General features: G+C 39.4%; 2 protein-coding genes across 2 annotated transcripts in view; one reads left to right on the top strand and one right to left on the bottom strand.

The window, feature by feature from the left end:
• LOC307183920 (uncharacterized protein) overlaps window positions 1-21,051 on the bottom strand; it is a 284,255-nt gene that overhangs the window by 125,604 nt on the left and 137,600 nt on the right. The window lies entirely within an intron of this gene.
• Window positions 15,215-19,334, top strand: LOC307185116 (UDP-N-acetylglucosamine--peptide N-acetylglucosaminyltransferase 110 kDa subunit-like). Its single transcript, XM_079918922.1, has one exon. The coding sequence runs from the start codon at window positions 15,293-15,295 to the stop codon at window positions 18,431-18,433; it is 3,141 nt and encodes a 1,046-aa protein (XP_079775048.1). The 5' UTR covers window positions 15,215-15,292; the 3' UTR covers window positions 18,434-19,334.

Raw genomic sequence — 21,051 nt, 5'->3', positions numbered from 1 at the left:
ATTGCATGAGCATAACAGCTTATTTAACCAATATGTTACTGATCTGCATCTGGATTTCTAGGTTTTCATGGAATTTTATTATGCACAGTTGCTTCAAACACTAGGACTTCCTCTTATGTTTATATCTTTTGAAAGAAACAATATCTCCACAGATGATTTATCTGTGCTGGCTACTAGCTGACTTTGGGTACTTCTCTGTTCTTCCCTTTACCTTCCTAGTCAATATGAAAAGGGAAGGCAAGAAGGTCTCCTGTTTAGAGACTGTAAATGTAGGTCTTGGTGATAAAGTCTTGGTGGTAAAGGCTAGAAGTATTAACCCAGAACAAATGTTTTTCCAGCTGTAACTGTGTGTGATTCCCTTGGCTTGATTCCATAGAGGATGTAAGACAAGACTGTAGAACCTGCCCTCAAAGTGCTTCCAGTAGGATGAGCTAAGTCAAGTATGGTGGCATATCTAATTCAAGACAAACTATATAACATCTCCTTTTCTCTCCTGGCAAAACTTGGTGGTGTGAATGTAGAAGTCACTGTATGCTTTAAATTAAAGCAACACAATAAATCTTGTATTGGAAGGTGCTTATTCTGGTCTCTTTGTGGAGACGAATTGGAAATTGTCTAGAAGAAGGAAAATTAGGTTAACCGAAGTTAAACTCATAAATAATTGAGCATTAATTAAATATCTATGGTCTATGTTTCTCTTTGATCATAATTTCTCCCAATTTATAGACCTCTTTGATACCTGATTAATCCTTGTCAAAGATGCAGTTAACAATGATTATTACTGTGTATTAGGTTTTGCCTGGGCCCTGAAGAAACTATCCTAAATCACCAGCTATGATTGTCACTTGATTTCCTCACAGAGAACAATCAGAACTCCTTGTCTTAAGTGGCTTGGGATGTGAAACTAGTTAGTCTCTTAGATACTGTTAGAGGACCCTACAGAGCCCATTGGTGAAAGTTTGGAAAACACTGGGCTTCTTAAGATTGATTCTTGTAGTGCTTCAGGAAAGATCACTGAACCAAAAGGATAACGGTGTTTCTGGTTCTGTTGTTAGTGTTCTCCATGGAAACATTGCTGAAGCTTCTGGACTCAATTTCCTTCCCCATGTGTGAATGTCACTGAAAATATCCAACTCCATTCTATCCCCATGTAACTTCAGAAACTAAGCAAAATAAAGACTCAAAATTCATTTCAACTAATGAAATGAATATATAACATAGAATGGAACTGGGAAAATACCTGGTTTAAATTCTGGAAAGTACCAGCTATACAATTCTGGATAAGTTGCTTCATCTTGCTTAGTCTAATTTAATGCCCATCTCACAGGATGTTATGATGATTAATTTAATATCTTTGTATAACGTACAGTGTTATGTAATTTCTTCCTGTTTTTCTTGAGTAAATTCATATCCTTAAGCAACTCACTGTAAACAGTAGTTACTTACTTGCTTAAATTACTCTTATCTTCTATTATCAGCTGAATTGTGTCCTGCTCAAGTTAATATGTGGAAGTCTTAACCCCCAATACCTCGTAATATGACTGTATTTGGAGATAAGGCCCTTAAGTAGGTAATTGAGGTCAAATGAGGTCAAATGGGTGGGCTGTAATCCAATATGACTGGTGTCCTTATAAAAAGAAAATATTAGGACACAGACATGCACAGAGAGAAGACCATGTGAAGACAGAAGGAAAACATGGCATCTACAAACCAAGAAGAGATACTTGAGAAGAAATCAATCCTGCTGACACCTTATGTCAGATTTCTAGCCTCTAGACCTGTGAGTGAGTAAATTTCTGTTGTTTAACCTCCTCAGTCTCTGGTACTTTGTCATGGCAGCTCTAGGAAACTAATACAACTTTTTATGGCCTCCTTGTCTGAAGTTGAAAGTTCAATATTTGGCATCATAGCTAGGAAACAAAAATATCATCTACATTCCTTGTTGTAGTCTTTCTTCCCCATTCTCATTGCTAGTAATTTCCATATTTGGGTCTGTTTTCTGTGCCTTGTAAATAGAACGTTATGCTCATTTCTGGTCTTACTGCTAATATACGGTAAATGTGCAGATACTGAATAGATTTTGGAGAAGTGCAGCATATAGTTGGTACATGTGTGTATGTGTGTGTATTCATATAATTTATACTTTTTCTCTATTTTCTTCCTTTGGTGTGAGCTAAGATTCTCTGCTTTTGTGACAAGTACTCCTGAATACTAATCCCTGAATTTAATTCACCAAAAATTGCCAAAAATAGTGATAATATGGGGAAAGAGAGAGTGATAGAGGGAGAAGAACAAACAGTCAGGCAAGGGCAGTACTGTGAATTATTAGGGTCTTATAATAAGATTATGTTAGTCTAGAGGAAATGACCGTAAATATCATCAGTGAGCCCAGTTGGTCTTTACTGACTGCTAGACACATCCCTGAGTTCTGTTCTTAGTCTCCAACTGTATGATTACTACTGTCTGGAAGTATTATTTGAACAACTAAAGTCACTTAATGGAAAAGGAATATGTCTTTAGAGAATCAACAGTAATTTTTCTATCTGATTAAAAAGGACTGTTGACTGTCTGGAAACCTCAGTCATATTTGTAAGCAGGAAAGCATTGGCTATTAAAAGTGGATGATGTAAAGAGATGAGCAGAAACTTTGGCAATAGGTATACCTGGATTTAATTCTCACTCCTACCGCTTGGTAGCTGGATAGCCTTAGGCAAGTTTCATACCTCCCTGAAATTCACTTAATTCAGTCTGTAAAATGGCATAATAACTTATTATAGCATCCTTTTAGGAATTTTAAATCAGTTATTGAAATAAAAGTACACAATATATAGACAAGTATGGATTCCTCAATAGGTGTTTGACCTTTCATTTCTCCAGTATCCCACCCGCATCAAATAAAGAAAAATACTTTTTAAAATTTACGAATATTTCATTGTTGTAAAGTTAAAGCCATAAAAATAATCAAATGGCCTACTATCATACCGTTAGAAGAAAAAAAAAAAGGTGTTCATGAGAGTTGCATATTAGAATACAAGTTTTCCTTAGGCACCTGTTTATGTATGCTATTCTGCTCTTTACAATAAATAATTAAATTTAAAAGACTTAATTCCTCACTTTTAAGACCTTATTAGTTTACAAATTACATATTGACCTATGCTAAATTTTATACCGACCCATGCTAATGAATTCAGTACAGAAAACAAAAAACACTGCACTAAAGCAAATTATATATATATATTATATATATATGTATATATAAAATATATATATATATATATATATATATATATATATCTTAAATGCATTTATATCCTACCGTGTCTCATAAAGCATTGTGGTAACTCACCGGAATACAGACAATCAAATATAATGGCAAAAGCACTTAATATAAACAGTGCCAAGGAAACATAGAAGATGAAGAAAAGATGAGGGAAATGTGAACAGGAGGACGTGTGGTTAATCGAGTTGTATGTTTTGACCCTAAGCTTCTCTGTGTGGGGACTTCCCTGGTGGCACAGTGGTTGGGAATCCTCCTGCCAGTGCAGGGGACATGGGTTCGGGCCCTGGTCTGGGAAGATCCCACATGCCGCGGAGCAACTAAGACCATGCGCCACAACTATTGAGCCTGTGCTCTAGGGCCAATGAGCCACAACTACTGAAGCCCGCGTGCTACAACTACTGAAACCCCAGCTCCTAGAGTCCATGCTCTGCAACGAGAGAAGCCACAGCAATGAGGAGCCCGCACACCACAATGTAGAGTAGCCCCCACTCGCCCCAACTAGAGAAAGCCCATGTGCAGCAACAAAGACCCAACACAGCCAAAAATAAATAAATTTATTAAAAAAAAAAGATTCTCTGTGGATAAAACAACATGTAAATAATTGGTTACAAAGCCACATTATTTGAAGGTGCCAGACTGCACATTAACAGTCTGACACAAAGGGACAGCACAGGAAAACTATTCAAAGATAAAGATTTTTAAATCTTTGCAGTTTGAAACCTTTTAGAGCAAGTATAATGAGCTCGACACACATTTCAACACTCAACATGTTAATCGCATGTTCAAAGCATGTCTCAAAGTCATTGGAAATAGCTGCTGTCTCTGTCTCTGATATGTAAAACAGATCTGTGATGTGTAAAACTCAGGAGGTATTGATATCCACTTTTTGGCATCTGAACAGGAAACAAAGTTGTTTCGCAGTGATAATAAAGAATGAAGTAAATGCAACAGTCAAATGAAAGACAAAGTACTGAGGGAATGTATTAACAAAACGAATCCAACTAAATTCTGGTGAGCTGGGGCCTACGGTTGTACACACTGCATGGAAATACCCCAGCCGCCTACTGGCATAGGAGGAAGGGTACTGCTAAGCCCATCACAGTATAATCCTTTTAAATGTCCCTTTCAAGGTTGTCTCCACTCAACACTGAGTATAGGAAATCTTCCCATCAGGCAGAAACACTGGCTGCGCAATGATTGACCAAGAAATTAACACACTAATGAATAAATGATGCTAATTTATTTCTATCTCTGACAACGGGAAACAGCACACACTCTGTGTCGATGATATGTCCTCTTTCCCACTTTTCTAAATGGTCAATTATGTTTTTCCCTTCATTGCTTTATATCATGTGTGGCAGGCATGATGGGAAATGGCTACCAATGGTTCTGTTATTGATTTCTACCTTCCTTTCACTGTGGCTAAAGAAGATACTTTGTATGATTTCAGTTTCTTAAAAATGTATTGGTACTTGTATTGTGGCGTAACATATGGTCTTTCCTGGAGAATGTTCCATGTGTACTTGAGAAAAATGTGTATTCTGCTGTTGTTGAGTGGAGTGATCTATATATGGCTGTTAGGTTTAGTCGGTTAAATGTGTTATTCAGTCCCCCTACCTCTCTACTGATCTTCTGTCAAGATGTGTTATCCATTATTGAAAGCAAGGTATTGATCTCCAACTATGATTTTAGAACTATCTATTTCTTCCTTCAATTCTGTCAATGTCTGCTTCACATATTTGGGGGATGTTTGGTACATATATGTTTATAGTTGTTATATCTTCTTGATAGATTGAACTTGTTATCAACATATAGTGGCCTCCTTTTCCTCTTGTGATAGTTTTTGATTTAAAGTTTATTTTGTGTGATATTAACATAGCCATCCCAGATCTATCTTCCTTCCTTCCTTCCTTCCTTCCTTCCTTCCTTCCTTCCTTTTTCTTTCTCTCTCTTTATTTCTTTTTGTTACTATTTGCATGGGATATTTTATTCTGTGCTTTAACTTTCAACTAACTTGTGTCTCTTGAAATCAAGTGAGTTTTTTGCGGGCAGCATATACTTGGATTATGGATGTTTTTAAAGTCCATTCTGCCAATATTTATCTTTTTCTTGGAGAGCTTAATCCACTTACTTTTTCAAAAATTACTGATGAGGAAGAACTTAATTCTGTCTGTATCCTGGTTGTTTTCTGTATGTCTTATGCATTTTTTGCCCTTCATTTACTCCATTACTGACTTCTTCTGTGCTTAGCCGATTTTGTTGTAGTGAACTCTTGATTCCTTTTTCATTTCTTTTTGCATATAGTCTATTGATATTTTCTTTGTGGTTATCAAGAAGATTACATTCACCCTTCTAAAGTTCAACCAATATCATTTGAATTGAAACCAACTTCAATAGCACACAGAAACTCTGTTCCTCTACAGTTCCATTCCTCCTCCTTAAATTATTGTTGTCACAAATTACACCTTTATACTTTGTGAGCCCAATAACATGGATTTATGATTATTTTATGCATTTGTTTTTTCAATCATGTAAGAAATAAAAAGTAGAGTTACAAGCCAGTAGCACAATACTGGCTTTAGTATCTGCCCATATATTTATCTTTACTGGAGATTTCTATTTCTTTATACAGCTTCGAGTTGCTGGCTAGTGTCCTTTCATTTCAACCTGAAGGTTCAATTTAGCATTTGTCATAGGGCAGTGTTAGGAAGTTGTAAAACAAACGCCCTCAGCCTTTGTTCATCTGGGAATGTGTTAATTTCTCCCTAAGTTTTGAAACCAGTTTGGCCAAATATAGAATTCTTGGTGGGCAGTTTTTTTCTTTCAGCACTTTAAATATGTCTGGCCTCTTGCCTCCATGGTTTCAGATAGGAAATTAGCTATGAATCTTTTTGAGGATCCCTGCTTTGTAACAAATTTGTTTTTTCTTTCTCCTTTGGGAGTAAAGATTCTTTCTCTGTCTTTTGGCACCTGAGAGTCTGATTATACTGTTTCTTGTTGTGGCGTTCCTTGAGTTTCTCTTAGTCCTGAAATCAGGCAAAGATTTACAGCAACCAAACACATACTGAACCAGGGAAGAGGCAATTTGAAAATGGCAGGAAAGCTTTGTGGCATTTTTACTTGCCCTTGCCCCATCTACTGTTAGTGTAGTGATGGTCTTAAAGTGGTGGGGTCTTAACGCAGTGATAGTCTTAAAGTAGCAGCAGACCATTCGTAGTATGGGGCCCTCAATCCTGCTTCAGGAGGGAGCAGAAGAGCCCATACTCTCGGATTATTATGTGTATCTGTTCTAACCTGTCTGGGAGCTACCTGAAGGACTGACACAAGATGCTTATCTCTGTCTTAGCTAACCTGGAACACAGTCTGGAAAAGCAGCGGTCATTGCTCAAAAAAAGTGCAAGGTGAACTGACAAAGCACAGATGGCTGGGGCAGAAGACTGTGCATTGAAATACAATAGACCACATAAGATGCAGGAGCAAACGTTGGGGGAGATTCTTTGGGAACTTAGAACATACAAAAAGTACACATGTGTCCAGAGAAATTAAGAAAGCCACATGCGTACTCAAGATAAGATGCATGTTCTGAAAACACCAGAGGAGTCTCTCAGCTTTTACCATGGGCTGAGCCCTGACCTCAGTGCAGGTCAGCTAAATGTTGAAGGAGTGATCCAGCAATCTGCACAATGGGGAGAGGTGTGTGGTTTTGAGTGTGCATGTGGATGTGCTTGTGTATATTTGTTTTTGTTTGTCTTAGGTGCAGGAATTCAAGGACATCTCTGTCAAAACATTAGCTAAACATGAACTAAAGGAACAGAGACTTCAGTGCCTACATACGATAAGGGGTACAGTCATTGCAAAACTAGTTTGGAAAGGTCCCTAAACAAACAGACTACTACAGCCTTCAACAATCAAAAGCTCAGAAAACCCTGGGAAAGTGGGAGAATCTGATTTCCATAGACACCACATTACAATATTTGAAAGCCAAATGTTCAACCAAAAAACTCACAGGGTATACGAAGACATGGAAAAGTATGGTCCATTTAAGAAAACAAATTAATTGGTGAGACCATCCCTAAGGAAGCCCAGACTTTTCTCCATTGCATATTCTTGCCTCCTTTGTCATAGATTCATTGACCATAAGTGCATGGGTTTCTTTCTGGGCTCTCTATTCTGTTCCAGTGATGGATGCTTTTGTGCCGGTACCATACTGTTTTGATTACTGTAGGTTTGTAGCACAGTCTGAAGCCAGGGAGCATGATTCCTCCAGTTGTGTTCTTCTTTCTCAAGACTGTTTTAGCTATTCAGGATCTTTTGTGTTTCCATACAAACTTTAAAATTATTTGTTCTAGGTCTGTGGAAAATGCCCTTGATATGTTGATACAGACTGCATTGAATGCGTAGATGTCCTTGGGTATGATGGTCATTTTAACAATATTAATTCTTCCAATCCGTGACCATCGTATATCTTTCCAGCTGTTTGTGTCATCTTTCATTTCTTTTATGAGTGTCATATAGTTTCCTGGGTACAGGTCTTTTACCTCCTTAGGCAGGTTTATTCTTATGTATTTTATTCTTTTTTATGCAATTGTAAATGGGATTGTTTCCTTAATTTCTCTTTCTGATAGTTCACTGTGAGTGTATGGAAATAGAAAATTTATATATAGAAATCTGTTGTATCCTGCAAATTTACCAAGTTCATGTTTGAGCTCGAATAGTTTTTTGATGGTGTCTTTCAGATTTTCTATGTATCATGCCATCTGCAAACAGTGACAGTTTTACTTTTTCCTTTCCATTTTGGAGTCCTTTTATTTATTTTTTCTTGTCTGATTGCTGTGGCTAGGACTTGCAAAACTCTGTTTTGCAAGTGGTGAGAGTGGGCATCCTTGTCTTGTTCCTGATCTTAGGGGAAATGCTTTCAGCTTTTCACCATTGAGTATGTTAGCTATGGGCTTGTCATATATGGCCTTTATTATGTTGAGGTATGTTCCCTCTACGCCCACTTTCTGGAGAATTTTTACCATGAATGGATATTGAATTTTTTCAAAAGCTTTTTCTGCATCTATTGAGATGATCGTATGGTTTTTAGTCTTCAGTTTGTTACTGTGATGATAAGAGACCTAAGACAGCTACAGAGGCTAAGTGTCCTTTCTTCCCTGAATGGGTAGGTATCCTTGTTCTGCCTTCTAATTGAGTTAGTATCTGAGTAAAGAACTGCCAGGTGTCATTTAGTTCACAATACACTGCTGTGGCAATATAGAAATGAATTTGCCTAAGTCATTTGGCTTTTCTCAATTATAGTAAATGAATATACTGAATGAATACTTCAACTTAAGGAAATGTTCTTAAAAATATATTAATGTAGGCAACTTCAGTGGAGAACTGAAATCAAAACAAAACATTCAGGTAAAGGGTTGAAATAAAAGTACACTCAGTTGTATCCAGTTTCCTCTTGTAAATCTCTCTTTTTAATTTGAGTGGACAGTCACTTGAGAATATCTGACTTGGGGCTAAGGAAATCTAAGCCTTCTTGGCCACACTGTATTCTCTTATGTCATTTACTAAAGACACCAGTTGGGCTGCTGAAGAAAGCGTGGGAAAAATCAACCCCTCACATCCAAAGGGCGGCTCTTGAAAATATGTGTGTTGTTGTAGTTATTTTGCTCTTCTGGCCTCAGAAGTTCTAATCTTAACCTTAGCCCCTCATGGAGAGAGACTTTGTAAACCAATTCCCACATTACTCATTATGTGACTGTTGAAAAAGAGAAACCCAGCTCTTTTCCTGTGCTTTCAACCAGTTATCTTCTTCAAAAATCTGTTTGGATTGTTATACCTTAATCTTGCCTGGCAAGGGACTTATGGGAAGGTTCTTATTGTTTGAAAGTTTGGTGCCAGTATCTGCAAAGAAAGAAGAAAGATGTGTTTATCAAACATCCCAATAGTGAAGGTGTGTGAAAGCAACTTTTGAAAAAGTTAATCTGTCAGAGTTTAGCCGTATTATTACATTTTATTTTATTCATTGAAAATAAATAATTATCAATGAATCCTTTCCAGATTTTCTAGTTTCCCAAAGTTCCCTGTATTCACATTCTAAGAGGAAAAATGGTATTTTAAGTCACTGCTCTCCACCTTATATTATTTATAATCACTCCTCGTGGCCTCTTCCTTCCAAGAAACTTGATCCTGAGAAGTGTCCTTTGTTTGTCTTTGTGGAATAAGTGATGAGGATGCATCCTGGAGACCTGTGAGATGTTTAACTTGTGGCATAATGAAACTAGGAGAGTTCTGGGAAGATCTGGAAAGGTGGCTGGTAGAGTGTGGTCAGATGTGGTGGGAGAAGAGAGACATACAGAGAGAGGGAGAGGAAATTTTCAGAAGGAGAAAATGAAACAAATAATTAAATAAGTTTTGTTGTGTGGTGTGGGACGCAAGCCTTTCTCTCCCCCTTTCCTTCACAATGTCTTTGTTAAAGACTGTGTTTTTCATTAGTTTTACTAAGATAGGATTTGCTGTTTTGTTTGGATACTGAGAATGGACCCATGGAAACAGTTACATTTGGGTTATCTCTGACTGTCTTTAATGAAGAACATAAATATTGGCCACACTATCCATGCACATGCTATCACCATGCCTTTTTTGTTCTCTGTTCATATATCTAAGTCCTCTTCTTTCTTTAAGGTCAATCTCAAATCTCATCTGAAATGTACATTTATTGATAGACTCAACCCATAATGAACTGTCCCTTCTTTGTCCTCCTTAGGCTCTGATTATTTACAAAAACTCATTTTTGAACTTAGAAACTGTCCAATATGATATATTAGTTATTTCACCAGCATATGTTATATCCTCAACACAATTATACGCTTTTGTGGGGCTGGGATCATACATTCTGTAATTTTTCTCAGTACTTACACTTACTTTGATAAAAAGCGCATTCATTCATCTAAACATCATTTATTGGGTGTTAATTAAATAGCTCAACTCAGTAAATATTGTTTGAATGAATGCATGCATGAATGAGGGAGTGTGCAATAGGTAGCCTAATGTACCGCCCAATGTGAGAAAACCAAAAACGTAAACACAAAAGCAAGCCAAAAAGTGGACCAGGACTTTCTGTAAAATATCCTGCTTTTTGTTGGATGATGCCATGAAAATCAAGATGCTCCTGAAAGGTCTTAATAGCTGACCAAGAATAGTAAACAATTGAAATTCTCTCAGGCTTCTTCAACCCTATCACTGGACACAGTTATACCTCTCAGGAGTGGTATTAAAAGAAGAGATTAATAAAGCTTTTATAGATGAGTTGATAAATCTCTAAAGATTTAAGTCTTCATTGCCTGCTAGGTTTTCTCTATTTTGGGTTTCCAAAAGATTTCAATAAACCACAGGATAATTAAAAATTAGACATTATCTTTCTTACCTTGATGTTTTTTGATGGTAAACACCTTTTTATTGTCTCCATAGTGCTGCCTAGTTTCCACCAGTACAGTACTTAAGGGAATTTTGCTCTGGATGTTGAATATTACTTAAATAACTAAAGTAACTTCCTCAAAATTATTATTCTATTCTGGTTAGGATACTATCTGCTCTGGTTTGTTAAAATTTCCCTTTAGAGTGGTTTTAATTTTGTTTCTGATAGGGTCCTAGGATTTATTGCCACACCCATCCTGCATCTGTTTTTCTTTGAATTACTCTCCTTGCAGTTTCTGATTCATACAGGGCCTTACAGGTTAGTGACAACCTGGCCATCACAACGCTGGGAAGGAGAGGCCTACTTTTCAGAGGTGTTGCTGTTTTCTGTACCTGAAGGTTTTCAAGAGATATCAATCTTCCTCACCACCGCCCTTGGCCCTCTTAATGGACTAAGCAGTTCCTCATGAAATTTCTGTAGGATATCTGTACCAACTTCTCAATATTGTTCCATCCTGAGTCTATAAATTCCTGGCCTCAAGGTAATGTTAGATTTCTAGCTCCAGCCCCTATTTACATAAGGCCTATACTAAGGAACGGAACCCACAGACATCAGTCCGCTCTTCTTTCTCTGGATTTAATTTCTCTGTTACTTTCTGAAACACGCAGGTGTTCCTTTCTTTCTTTTAATCTCAGCTATGTCCTTTTAACTTTTTCAAAATTGACCCAGAATTTACGTGTGTCTCCAGTAAGAGTACATTAAATTGAGCTTAGTCTGTTATTCTGCTGGCATATTTGAGATCCAGATAATTTGCTACTTAACTGGATTCAATGACCTGTATATTTCAGGCATCTAACACTTACCATGTTCCAAATTTCCCTCCTTATAGTTAGTAATTTTCTTGGGAATCTGGATGAGATTAAATGGAATAAAGTTAGTGAGTGGCCCAGGAATGCCTGAAAGTTTGTTTGTCAGAGTGGCCAGGGAAAGTTAAGCAAGGAAGAAAAGCAAATGAAAAACAGAATCCCATTATTATGGCTGAGTTTACTCCCAGGATTCCATGCAGAGCTCTCTGTAGAGCTGGGTTGGGTTATAATTTATGCCAGAGCTCTACGTGGGGCTGACACCATCTCATGCCAAGCTCTCAGTTCTGGGCTAACGTCATCTCTGGTCCACTCTGTGGAGTGGAAACTTTGGAGGAATGGCCAATGTGTTCCGCGGTGTAGGAAGAGGGAAATTATGAATGTGACTTTCTAAATTGTGGAGGAACTAACCACTGTAAATGTGCCTTGAACTATGTTGTTTAATTTGACCAGTCAGATCAATGACTTTCCCCTTGAATGAAATGCTGCTACGTATATGAGCAGAAAAACAAAACTGGTATAAGGAATAGATAGCTAGTGGGAAGCTTCCGCATAGCACAGGGAGATGCGCTCGGTGCTTTGTGACCACCTAGAGGGGTGGGATAGGGAGGGTGGGAGGGAGGGAGATGCAAGAGGGAGGAGATATGGGGACATATGTATAACTGATTTACTTTGTTATAAAGCAGAAACTAACACACCATTGTAAAGCAATTATACTCCAATAAAGATGTTACAAAAAAAACTGGTATAAGGAGATGGAGAGACTGGGAGTCTTATTTTCCCACCAATTAACTTTGCCTCTGACCATGACCTTCCCTTTGAGTCTCCTAGACCTTGGGGATGATCGCAGCCCCTTGGGTTGGGTGACGGCAACCCGATCTTCACTAGAACCTCTATAGTTAACTTTGATTTTTCCCACTCCGTCTATCCATCCCATGTATGCAGTCAGACATTTGATCATGGACTTTTCCTGACAAAATATGCTTGAATATAACCATTTCTTTTCACTCCCACTGCTACTGCTATTGTCACTGCCTTAACTAGGGCTTTATCTTTAAGTTCTTTATATAAATATATAAATATCTATATATAAATATAATATACAAATAAATAAAATATAATATTAATTCTGATGATTTTAAAGTCTTTTCTTGAGAAAGACTTTTCCTGATAAAGACACACAATATCTTATGTAAATATTTTTGTATTATCTGTTCTTAGAATTTTAGCCATATGATTCTATCTCTTGGTTTGTCTAGAACTTTTTGATTGAATGCTGGCTATTTTATTTGGCCTTTTTTTGTTTTTCTCAGTGGAAACGTTGTTTTGCTTCAAAATATTTTATTCTACCTGGAAGTAGCAAATCTTCAAATTACAATTTTTTAAATGCTTTCAAATATCAATACTATAGGTGTCACAAAATCTAGAAAAATGACATTTAAAAATTAACTACTGCCAGATGTGTCTCTATAAAACTTTTCCCCCACTGTTTTAGCTATATATTCTTTAACTGCCTCCTCATACGACAGTTTATGTATTTTCGAAATAAAATTTTAAGAAATAAACTTCGTAGTTTTTAGACATAGATTTCTTGTAGCATGGTTGATTAGAATTTGCTTCTAGTTATTAATAGTTTAGAAAAGTTTATTTCAGCTTCACAATTTATTATTGATAATGTCACATTAATTTTCATTGTTAACTTTGAGAAAACCTCTATGGATTACTTCCTCATAAGTATTTACTATTATAAATGCATTACTGATTTCAGTACTGCTATAGGTTTGTGCATTACAGGGATTCTGATAAAATACTCATTCATACCATTCCATTACACACATTGTTGATGGAGTATATTCATTCATTCATTCATTCATTCATTCATTTATTTATTTTTGGCTGTGTTGGGTCTTCGTTGCTGTGCGCAGGCTTTCTCTACTTGCAGGGACTGGGGGCTACTCTTCGTTGCGGTGCACAGGCTTCTCATTGCGGTGGCTTCTCTTGTTGCAGAGCACGGGTGCTAGGCACGGAGGCTTCAGTAGTTGTGGCTCGCAGGCTCAATAGTCGTGGCTCATGGGCTCTAGAGCGCAGGTTCCGTAGTTGTGGCACACCAGCTTAGTTGCTCCGTGACATGTGGGATCTTCCCGGACCAGGACTCGAACCCTTGTCCCCTGCATTGGCAGGTGGCTTCTTAACCACTGCGCCATCAGGGAAGCCCCTGGAGTATATTCTTGACAGAAGAAAATTTCCATTTTGACTAAGCATTGATGAGAACTGAATCTTTGACTTATCTTTCACATGCCTGATGATTGAAATAATTTTCCACAGATTAGCTTCTGGTTTTGTACTTTTCAGTTGTTTTTTTCTTCTTCAAACGCACATGCTTTGAGAGCTGTGAAGTGCAAGACATGGCTATATTGTAAGGTGGGTTTTGTCCTTATGCTTCTGTGTCTTGTGCTAGGTTAAGTCAGTAGAGTAGTCAGTATGAGTACTGGAAGTTATTCCTGTAATGCGATAGTATATAGTCAATTACATATGGCGGTGTCTGAAAATCACATAATAGCCTCACTTAAAACATCTCCTTAGGGCTTCCCTGGTGGCGCAGTGGTTGAGAGTCCACCTGCCGACGCAGGGGACACAGGTTCGTGTCCCGGTCCGGGAAGATCCCACATGCCGCGGAGCGGCTAGGCCCGTGAGCCATGGCCGCTGAGCCTGTGCGTCCAGAGCCTGTGCTCCACAACGGGAGAGGCCACAACAGTGAGAGGCCCGCGTACCACAGAAAAAAGAAAATCTCCTTAGCCAGATTTCAAAAAAGCCTGTGGCCATTCCAATATGATCCAACATAGCGGAATATGATAGAAGGAAAATTGGCAAAGAAAGAGACGCTGGTCTTACCTGATGGAAATTAAAATATCCCACCTTTGACAATTTTGCAAAAACTTATAATTCCATGAACTAATTTCTAGGGTTCTTCATAGGACCTAAAAAGGAACCCATAGAGTTGTGGAAGAACAATAGAAGCTGCTGTGACGAGAAGCCCAGGCACCGCAACAAAGAGTAGCCCCCGCTCGCCACAACTAGAGAAAGTCTGCACGCAGCATTGAAGACCCAACGCAGCCAAAATAAAAATAAATAAATAAAGATAAATAAATTTAATTTTAAAAAAGTAATACTCAGGTTTGAGGCATGAGAAGTATGATGAGGAGAAATTAGCTAATCTTTTCAGAACTTTTAAAATATCAAACTCAGTCTCTAAGATTTTAGCATTATATACAACATTGGTTACTTATTAGTGGTTTGGGAAGGCCAATTTAAAATTTTCTGATCTTACTGTATTGAAATTCACGGCCCTAATGTTTTCCACATTGACTATATGAATGATGAAGTAAAGTCAATCATGTATTTCCTTTCCAACTGGACAGAAAACAAAACTTTAAAAAGTGTTTGGACTACTGACTTTTGATTTCTTCTAAGGCAAGTGTATAGGTAATTTTTATTCCCTGATTAGGAGAAAAATGGTGGAAGAGGGCAGGGTTAAGAATTAAGATTTCAAGAGCGTGAGAGGTAGATGGCCAACCAGAGTTCCTAAGGTTCGGTGCCTGTAACTGTCGCCGCCGCTTAAGCCTGCCAAAGCAGTGGTACGGCTGCTGCCCTCGTATTTGCTACCTCTAGAAACATTCTTGCCAGTAGTGGCGGCAGCGGGACTCAATTACCCCCTTTTCTCACTCTCTCCAGAAGCTCCAGATGGCGTCTTCTGTGGGCAACGTGGCCGACAGCACAGAACCAACGAAACGTATGCTTTCCTTCCAAGGGTTAGCTGAGTTGGTACATCGAGAGTATCAGGCAGGAGATTTTGAGGCAGCTGAGAGACACTGCATGCAGCTGTGGAGACAAGAGCCAGACAATACTGGAGTACTTTTATTACTTTCATCTCTACACTTCCAGTGTCGAAGGCTGGACAGATCTGCCCACTTTAGTACTCTGGCAATTAAACAGAACCCTCTTCTGGCAGAAGCCTATTCGAATTTGGGGAATGTGTACAAGGAAAGAGGGCAGTTGCAGGAAGCAATTGAGCATTACCGGCATGCATTGCATCTCAAACCAGATTTCATCGATGGTTATATTAACCTGGCAGCCGCTTTGGTAGCAGCAGGCGACATGGAAGGGGCAGTACAAGCTTACGTCTCTGCTCTTCAGTGCAATCCTGATTTGTACTGTGTTCGCAGTGACCTGGGGAACCTGCTCAAAGCCCTGGGTCGCTTGGAAGGAGCCAAGGCATGTTATTTGAAAGCAATGGAGACGCAACCGAACTTTGCAGTAGCTTGGAGTAATCTTGGCTGTGTTTTCAATGCACAAGGGGAGATTTGGCTTGCAATTCATCACTTTGAAAAGGCTGTCACGCTTGACCCCAATTTTCTGGATGCTTATATCAATTTAGGAAATGTCTTGAAAGAGGCACGGATTTTTGACAGAGCTGTGGCAGCTTACCTTTGTGCCCTAAGCTTGAGCCCAAATCATGCAGTGGTACATGCCAACCTGGCTTGTGTATACTATGAGCAAGGCCTGATAGATCTGGCAATAGACACCTACAGGCGAGCTATTGAGTTGCAACCACATTTCCCTGATGCTTACTGCAACCTAGCCAACGCTCTGGAAGAGAAGGGCAGTGTTGCCGAAGCAGAAGATTGTTATAATACAGCTCTGCGGCTGTGTCCCACCCATGCAGACTCTCTGAATAACCTAGCCAATATCAAAGGAGACCAGGGGAACATTGAAGAGGCAGTTCGCTTGTATTGTAAAGCATTAGAAGTCTTCCCAGAGTTTGCTGTTGCCCATTCAAATTTAGCAAGTGTATTGCAGCAGCAGGGAAAACTGCAGGAAGCTCTGATGCATTATAAGGAGGCTGTTCGAATCAGTCCTACCTTTGCTGATGCCTACTGTAACATGGGAAACACTCTAAAGGAGATGCAGGATGTTCAGGGAGCCTTGCAGTGTTATACTCGTGCCATTCAGATTAACCCTGCACTTGCGGATGCCCACAGCAATCTGGCTTCCATTCACAAGTATTCAGGGAATATTCCAGAAGCAATTGCTTCTTATCGCACTGCTCTGAAGCTTGAACCTGATTTTCCTGACGCTTATTGTGATTTGGCTCATTGCCTGCAGATTGCCTGTGATTGGACAGACTATGATGAGCGAATGAAGAAGTTGGTCAGCATTGTGGCTGACCAGCTGGAGAGGAATAGGTTGCCTTCTGTGCAGCCTCATCATAGTATGCTCTATCCTCTTTCTCATGGCTTCAGGAAGGCTATTGCTGAGAGCCACGGGAACCTCTGCTTGGATGAGATCGGTGTCCTTCATAAACCACCGTACGAACATCCAAAAGACTTGAAGCTCAGTGATGGTCGACTGCGTGTAGGATACGTGAGTTCTGACTTTGGGAATCATCCTACTTCTCATCTTATGCAGTCTATTCCAGGCATGCACAATCCTGATAAATTTGAGGTATTCTGTTATGCCCTGAGCCCAGATGATGGCACAAACTTCCGAGCGAAGGTGATGGCAGAAGCCCATCATTTCATTGATCTTTCTCAGATTCCATGCAATGGGAAAGCAGCTGATCGCATCCATCAAGATGGTATACACATCCTTGTAAATATGAATGGTTATACCAGGGGTGCTCGAAATGAACTCTTTGCTCTCAGGCCAGCTCCTATTCAGGCAATGTGGCTGGGCTACCCTGGGACCAGTGGCGTGCTTTTCATGGATTATATCATCACTGATCAGGAAACTTCACCTGCTGAAGTTGCTGAGCAGTATTCTGAGAAACTGGCTTATATGCCCCATACTTTCTTTATTGGCGATCATGCTAATATGTTCCCTCACCTGAAGAAGAAGGCAGTCATCGATTTTCAGTCCAATGGGCACATTTATGACAATCGGATTGTGCTGAACGGCATCGACCTCAAAGCATTTCTTGATAGTCTCCCAGATGTGCAGATTGTCAAGATGAAATGTCCTGATGGAGGAGACAATGCAGACAGCAGTAATACGGCTCTTAATATGCCTGTCATTCCTATGAATACTATTGCAGAGGCAGTTATTGAAATGATTAACAGAGGACAAATTCAGATAACAATTAATGGATTCAGTCTTAGCAATGGACTGGCAACTACCCAGATCAACATTAAGGCTGCCACTGGAGAGGAGGTTCCCCGTACCATTATTGTAACCACACGTTCTCAGTACGGGTTACCGGAAGATGCCATTGTGTACTGTAACTTCAATCAGTTGTATAAAATTGACCCATCTACTTTGCAGATGTGGGCAAATATTCTGAAGCGTGTTCCCAATAGTGTACTGTGGCTGTTGCGTTTTCCAGCAGTAGGAGAACCTAATATTCAACAGTATGCACAAAATATGGGCCTTCCCCAGAACCGTATCATTTTTTCACCTGTTGCTCCTAAAGAGGAACATGTTCGGAGAGGCCAGCTGGCTGATGTCTGCTTGGACACTCCACTCTGTAATGGACACACCACAGGGATGGATGTCCTTTGGTCAGGGACACCCGTGGTGACTATGCCAGGAGAGACTCTTGCTTCCCGAGTTGCAGCTTCCCAGCTCACTTGTTTAGGCTGTCTTGAGCTTATTGCTCAAAATAGACAAGAATATGAAGACATAGCTGTGAAACTGGGAACTGATCTAGAATACCTGAAGAAAATTCGTGGCAAAGTCTGGAAGCAGAGAACATCTAGCCCTCTGTTCAACACCAAGCAATACACAATGGACCTAGAGCGGCTCTATCTACAGATGTGGGAGCATTACGCAGCTGGCAACAAACCTGATCACATGATTAAGCCTGTTGAAGTCACTGAGTCGGCCTAAATAATGACTGTGTGCACAGGAGAATTACCCTGTACCTGAGCCTCAACCTTCTGGGGGAAAGGGAACTACTTTTTCCTTATCTGTACAATACCATGCTGCAGATGGGTGACAGACAATGATAAGAAATAGCACAGCCAGACTTGCTTCCTGCATGATCATGATCATGATAGGGAGAGACACAAGAGATGGGAAACTGCTGTTCCACAAGGAGTCTCCATAGAATTTTGCAGCAGCCAGGTGTCTGGAAGGTCTGGAAGGTAAGTCTGGAAGGTCTGATCTCCCTTGGTCTTCCATGGGATGGATGGTTAGTGTGGAAGGGAGATAGAGATTGCCCAGCCGTTTTGTGATTATCATGGATTGATTGAGTCTTCTGAATTAATATTTTTCTTTATATTTTGGGTATTGGAGCTTTTAAAAATGTTTGGTTTCAGGTATTTTTATTCATGTGAAGTGTGTATGATTCTCTTGAGATAAGCTTTTAAGCTAAAATATTCCTTGTTTTAGTTTCTGAACTCTACAGATAAATGGGGACTTTGCTGGTGTAGTCTTTTTATAGGTTTTGTAAACCACTTGAGCTTATATCAGTCATTTTAGTGTCTGACATAATGTTCGGAACTATCAGTGCTTTGTTGGTTTATAGATGATGGCTTAAATTCTTCTCCTGGTCCGTTTCCTTCTTCCCCTCCCCCCACTTTAAAAATTCTCCTGTAACTTGGCTAACAAAAAAACAAGTCTGATTCAAAACCTCCCAGAGTGTTTCTCTTAACCGCATCATCTGGTGCCAAATGAAGATTCTTAGGAGTGATTATTAATTCTGAAGGGCACAGTTGTGGTACTGTCACTGATGATAATAATAATGGATTTTTGGCCTAGAGTGTTGACCTATTTCACCAGTGTTTTACCGTTGACTGCCCCTCTGTGCTGCTTCCAAAAGTGATAGTGTGTGTTAAGATTTTTACTTTCATTTCTAATGTTTGTTTGTTTGTTTTAGTGAGTCCTGTTCTTCCTTTTTCTTTCAGCAGAAATGAAATCCCAGGTAAGTATAAGTATTCAAATATTTGATCAGTAAGTCACAGTTATCTCCAGTACATTAAATAACTTTCATCAAAAAACATGTTATAGGTAAAAAGCTCTGAAGGACCAGCTATGTATATGATAATTATGTTTCAGACCTTCTAGGGTATTATATATAATAACTTGTCTTCTGGACGTGGTCTTGAAGTCTTTATGGATTCAGTCTCAGTAGTAGCGAACTGCACTGCTACTTGGTTTGGAGTACAAATTAGACTTTAGCCCTCCTGGAGGTTGAGTTTTTGGTATTGAAAACCATAGGAATGAAATTATTGTATTTCAACAAAGGATCGAGGGCTTGAGGCTTAAACAAGGCAACATACGTGTGGGAAGCAGTCAGCCTTGAGGGCAGGTAAGGACATGCCAGGCATGCGGCCGCTGCTCGAAGGGACTGTCCCTACTTGTTCCCCTCCTTGTTCCATTCCATGGGAGATAAATCACCAGGGCCCAGAGATCAGAAAGAATGTAAAATGAGACAAGCAAGCTGTCTCCCCCCTGCACATGCAGGTTATTTTTGATGCTTCTGGGTTTATGGGTTTCCTCCCAGGGAAGTTTATCTTGAGCCGAGACAGTCTGTAGATAATGTAAACCACCATCTGGCAACCTTCCGATTTCTAGTCTAGATAATCTGCAACTGTAGCATAATACAATTTGCCTTGCAACCATCAGTTGTCTTGATCCTTCTGACCCCACCCGTCGGTGCTACTTCAGTTCCTTACCCCTTCCCTTCTGACCCTGGGCGGTGAGATCCTCTTTCTCCGGCTGGTCCGCGGCAAGTGGCACTCGAACAGGGACCTGAAGCGTGAAGGCGGTTAAAAGAGAAAGAAAGTGCAGGTAAGAGAACGCTTATGCAAAATATGTGTGGCCACCAGTAAAAGTGAAACGAATAGCGGCATAAGGCAATAGTCAGAAGTAAAATAAGATGGGGCAAAAGGGCTCAAAGATGTATGAATTATTTGCTCAGGTTTTACTTTTGATGCTTAAAGCTCGGGGTAATAAAGTTTCTGAACTTTATTGTTGACTGAATTTTTACAGCATATCCATGGTGTATCTCCCTGGTTTCCTGATGGTGGCTCTGGTGACATAGAAATCTGGCAGAAAGTTGGAGAAGATTTAAAAAATTATTACGAGTCTCGAGGGCCTACTCATACTCCTGTTGTTACATATAGTTTGTGGAATCTGATAAAAATATGTTTAGATTCTTCTCATGATAGTGTTGATTTGAATGTAAAGTCAGAAAAACATAAGCCTCTGACAGAAGGAGAGACTGTATTATCAGCTACTATGTCGCCACTTCCTAAACCGAAAGAGCTAATTAATTTAAATAGGTTAGATGAAGAGGAACATTTTGACTTAACAGATGAGGCTTGTAAACATAAAAGAGAGAACTATCCTGAGGATGGTTTTCTAATGGCTGTGATAGATAAGTCAGTGAAAAAGCTGCAGGTTAATAAGGACTGTCTTCCTCAAAAATCTACATCTGTAAAAATGCTGAGTCCCTTGCAGCGCGCTGTACAAGGAGCAATAAAACGAGGAGAAGATCCTAT

This window comes from Stenella coeruleoalba, assembly GCF_951394435.1.
Source record: "Stenella coeruleoalba genome assembly, chromosome: 3".
In the NCBI taxonomy this organism is placed as follows: domain Eukaryota; kingdom Metazoa; phylum Chordata; class Mammalia; order Artiodactyla; family Delphinidae; genus Stenella; species Stenella coeruleoalba.
The sequence above is the reverse complement of the archived record's forward strand: the minus strand, read 5'-3'. Positions and strand labels throughout refer to the sequence as shown.

Bases quoted from the DNA above. Each gene is read 5' to 3' on its own strand.
- LOC307185116 (XM_079918922.1), top strand. From the start codon at position 15,293: ATGGCGTCTTCTGTGGGCAACGTGGCCGACAGCACAGAACCAACGAAA.